Below are 3,600 nucleotides of genomic sequence, written 5' to 3' on the forward strand. Positions count from 1 at the left end.
TTTTTTCAAACGCAGAAAAAACACCACGTCCCGAAAATTTCTCCCACTATCCATATCCCAAATTCAAATCTAAGTTCCGTGATTAGCCAAAAATAGTTTTCTCCATAAAAACTGGCGGATTTTGCTGTGCAGAAAACTCACAAAAACGAGCATGAATCTTGCGAAAAACACTCGCAACACCGTGCCCGGCGGCGGAAGTGTCGCGCAAGCATGCGCAGCTTGCAAATATCAGCGCAGAAGATGCCCACCGGACTGCCCACTCGCCCCACATTTCCCAGCAGACAAGCAAGATGACTTCCGCAACGTTCGCAAGCTCTTCGGAGTCAAAAACATATCAAGAACACTCAACGAGTTGCCCCTAGATAAGCACCCAAGCGCCGTCCACTCCATCGTCTTCGAGGCCAACACGCGCGCCGCCGATCCCGTCGGGGGTTGCCTCCGGAAAGTACGCGAACTCAATCAAAGTCTGCGGATCTGCACCGCGGAACTGAATTACGTTCGTAGTCAGCTCGCTGTTTTTAGATCGTGGGTCCCGCACAAAAAAGAAGAAACTAAACTAGAACGCGACGCCGCGGGATTCACGTATGGCCCGTTGGGATTTGATCATCAACAACCGTTGAGGTTTGAAGAGAAATCTGGCTTAGTACATGATCAAGATGCTTCGTTATAGGAAACGAATGTTACTTAAAAGTTTTTTTTTTTTTTTTCCAGTGTTCTCTCATATTGTATACATATTTGAATTGGAAATTATATGACAAATTTGAAACTAATTATTATAAATTATGAGATGTTAAAAATCTTATTTTCAGAGTGAAGATCGTGATTACACAAATGACCTACCAGTAATTATAAAGAAGGTAGAATGAGCTTTATGTGTAACAGTATTTGAATTGAAGTCAAACACATGGTAGCCAACTTTTTCTTCTTTTTTCTTTTTCAGGTGAAATGGCGGAGTGGTTGTTACAAGATCATTATCGTTTCTACAAGAAATTATGAAAAATGATATATATATATATATAATCAGATATTTTCCCAATTAACTAATAAATTAATTTATTATATTTGGGACATTCTACCAACTATATGATTTTACACTAGAATATCTTGCTGTTACTTTATAAAAAAATCTCGAAGGTTTTTTATGTATAATATTTTTTTTTTACTTTATATATGAGTCGCGGCTCGATGAATCAAAGATAAATATATGTTTAAATAATTATATATGTAACGTATATGACCTCTTTACTAGCAACAATGCAACCGCCAGTTTAAATGTTTCGATTCATTTATTGCCAAACAAGTAGGGCAGAAAAATTAATTAATTGCTTTCTATAACTCTCTTAATTGTTAGATAATTTCGGTGATCGGAAGTAAAGTTTTAAAATATATTCCAAGTATTATCTAATTAAGAAAATATACACAAGAAAAATACCCATATATATACATGCATGCATGTACGTACCATATAAATTAACATATATGTAGGAAGACAGAGAGAAATTAAATAAAAGAAAATCAAAACAAAACAAAACAAAACAAATTATAATGTAAATGTAAATATATTAGAAAGTAATTATAACTTAAACGTCCATTTCAAGATCTTGATTCTGAGATGAATCTTACACTTGGCTTTAGAACTATTTGCAGTCGCGGGGATCGTATTTTTAGCCTTGGGCACCGCCGCGTAAACGCCGTCGCAGCTCACTCGGATTCGAATTTCCTTCATCTTCATGAACTTCTCCATCTTCAGCTTTACATTTGTATCCATCACGATTTCCAGTGGCAACCCATTTTTCATCTTGAGGCCCGCATTGAGTGAGTTCACAGAATCAGTGTCCATAACCTGAGAATACGGTCCCATGGCGGCGTGAAGCGTGAAAATGGTTCCGGGTAAACTGGTGAATCCCGTGGAAGAGCCGTTGGCGAGTTCAACGGAGCTAGAAAGGACGGAGATGGAGAAGGGATCGTAGGAAAATGTGATCTTTTTGTTTGGGTTCTTCACGGAGAGAGTGAGGTTGAGTTTGGTGGTGAGGTGGGTGGTGTCGTCGGAGGGGTTGGTGGTGAGGTTCAGGTACGAGACCTTGAGGGAGTTCACGGAGACGGAGGAGTATTTGGGTTGGTAGATTGTGTACAAGACGGCGGCGAGGATGAAGATGATGATGAGGAGAATCAAGGACCAGAAGCAGGTGAGGCATAAGCAGCGGCGGCACCTGAAACAGGGCTTCTTGCCACGGCGGCGGGAGGTGGGGTGAGGGCGGTGTGGGTGGCGGGTGGGGTTGGGGAGGTGGGTTCGTGGCACTGACGGTGGTTTCGCGGCGGCGTTTGGGTGGGCTCTGTCAGCCATTCTCAAGAACTGGAAAAGAAATCGTTGTGTTGGATCAAGAGCCAAAGAATAAGAAATTAAAACGAATGTCGAATAATATATATAATAATTATCAATATTTTTATTTTCATTTTTTGATATTATTAGGATATATAAAGTGGGAGGCTGTGGTTTAATGGAAATTGAAAAGGGCGAACATAATTGAACTATCGAAGCAAGGATAAAGAAAATCTTGTTTTGAGTATGTGTGTACAACTGTCTTCTTTTCATTTTTTTGGGGGAAAATTACTCCTTCGTCTTGTGTGTATGTTTGTCGTTTTACGATTTCGTTGATCTATATTTTCAGATTTCAATTTTAGTTCATTATCTTTATTTTTTTGGCAATATTAGACATTTTTCCGATATGGCGCTGATGCCGCACCAATTCAGTGTTGATGCTGAACTGACATATATAATATCACGTAAGCATTTTCAAAAAAAAAAAAGATTAAACTTCATTGCCAAAAATCAGAACATGCAGAACTGAAACTTAAATATCAAACATAAATGACCTAAATCACAATGTGACAAACATAAAAGATCAAAATTACAATTTTTCTTATTTTTAAATGACATAGAAATTTGTAATCGCTACTCTAAGGTGTGTAATATGTAAACTCTTTGAATTAACTTAACAATCTGTAAACCATAATTTTTGTGTGCGAGGTTCGCGCGCAAATATATTGCTACGAAAAATGAACCCTCTTGAAATTGCATTAATCTTTCATAGGTGGTATATCGCCTTCTGTTGGATAAAAGATTTAAATTTTATATAGTACAATTTTTTTATGCAATATAAATTTTGCACTAGGTAATTCCAGTTAGATACTTATATTGTGTAAAACTTTGTATGATCATATAATACGTCCGTTCGGTTCATGGCTAACCAAGAAAATAGCTAGGTTCGATTCTAGTCGAGGCTCAACCGTAGGTAATACGGTGTCAGGATCCTAGCATTTATTATTACCAAAATCAAATTATATGTCCTTATCATATATGGTTGCCTGTATTTAAATTGTTTTCTATAAAATATAGTTTTTGGTTGCAGCATCTATTTTCCATATATATTAACAGTACTAATCACAGTGAATTGTGATCTGTACTCCAAAATACAGATGTGCTTAGCCATAACTTAAAATGGGCTTATTACCATATCACTAGCGAATCAAAACAGTAACTTGCCACCTACTTATTCTACCTATGGTAAATTAATAATTACACGCCAAATAATTGCATCC

The 3,600-nt window shown here is 37.4% G+C and overlaps 1 protein-coding gene across 1 annotated transcript; it reads right to left on the minus strand.

Annotated features, from left to right (window-relative positions):
- Window positions 1–341: 341 nt before the first annotated feature.
- On the minus strand, window positions 342–2,411 carry LOC140876109 (NDR1/HIN1-like protein 6). The gene is made up of 2 exons (XM_073279978.1): window positions 1,624–2,411; window positions 342–487 (listed from the first exon to the last, which is right to left on the minus strand). Exons 1-2 carry the CDS (start codon window positions 2,342–2,344, stop codon window positions 456–458), a joined length of 753 nt encoding a protein of 250 aa, XP_073136079.1. The 5' UTR covers window positions 2,345–2,411; the 3' UTR covers window positions 342–455.
- Between the last annotated feature and the right edge of the window lie 1,189 nt (window positions 2,412–3,600).

Source organism: Henckelia pumila, chromosome 1 (genome assembly GCF_033568475.1).
Source record: "Henckelia pumila isolate YLH828 chromosome 1, ASM3356847v2, whole genome shotgun sequence".
NCBI classification, from domain to species: Eukaryota; Viridiplantae; Streptophyta; class Magnoliopsida; order Lamiales; family Gesneriaceae; genus Henckelia; species Henckelia pumila.

What these genes read in the sequence shown, in the direction of transcription:
- LOC140876109 (XM_073279978.1), bottom strand. Translation starts at nt 2,344, where the DNA reads ATGGCTGACAGAGCCCACCCAAACGCCGCCGCGAAACCACCGTCAGTG. An exon ending in AAATAGTTCTAAAGCCAAGT is followed by an intron (nt 488 to 1,623) that starts GTAAGATTCATC and finishes AACGTAATTCAG; the next exon opens with TTCCGCGGTGCAGATCCGCA.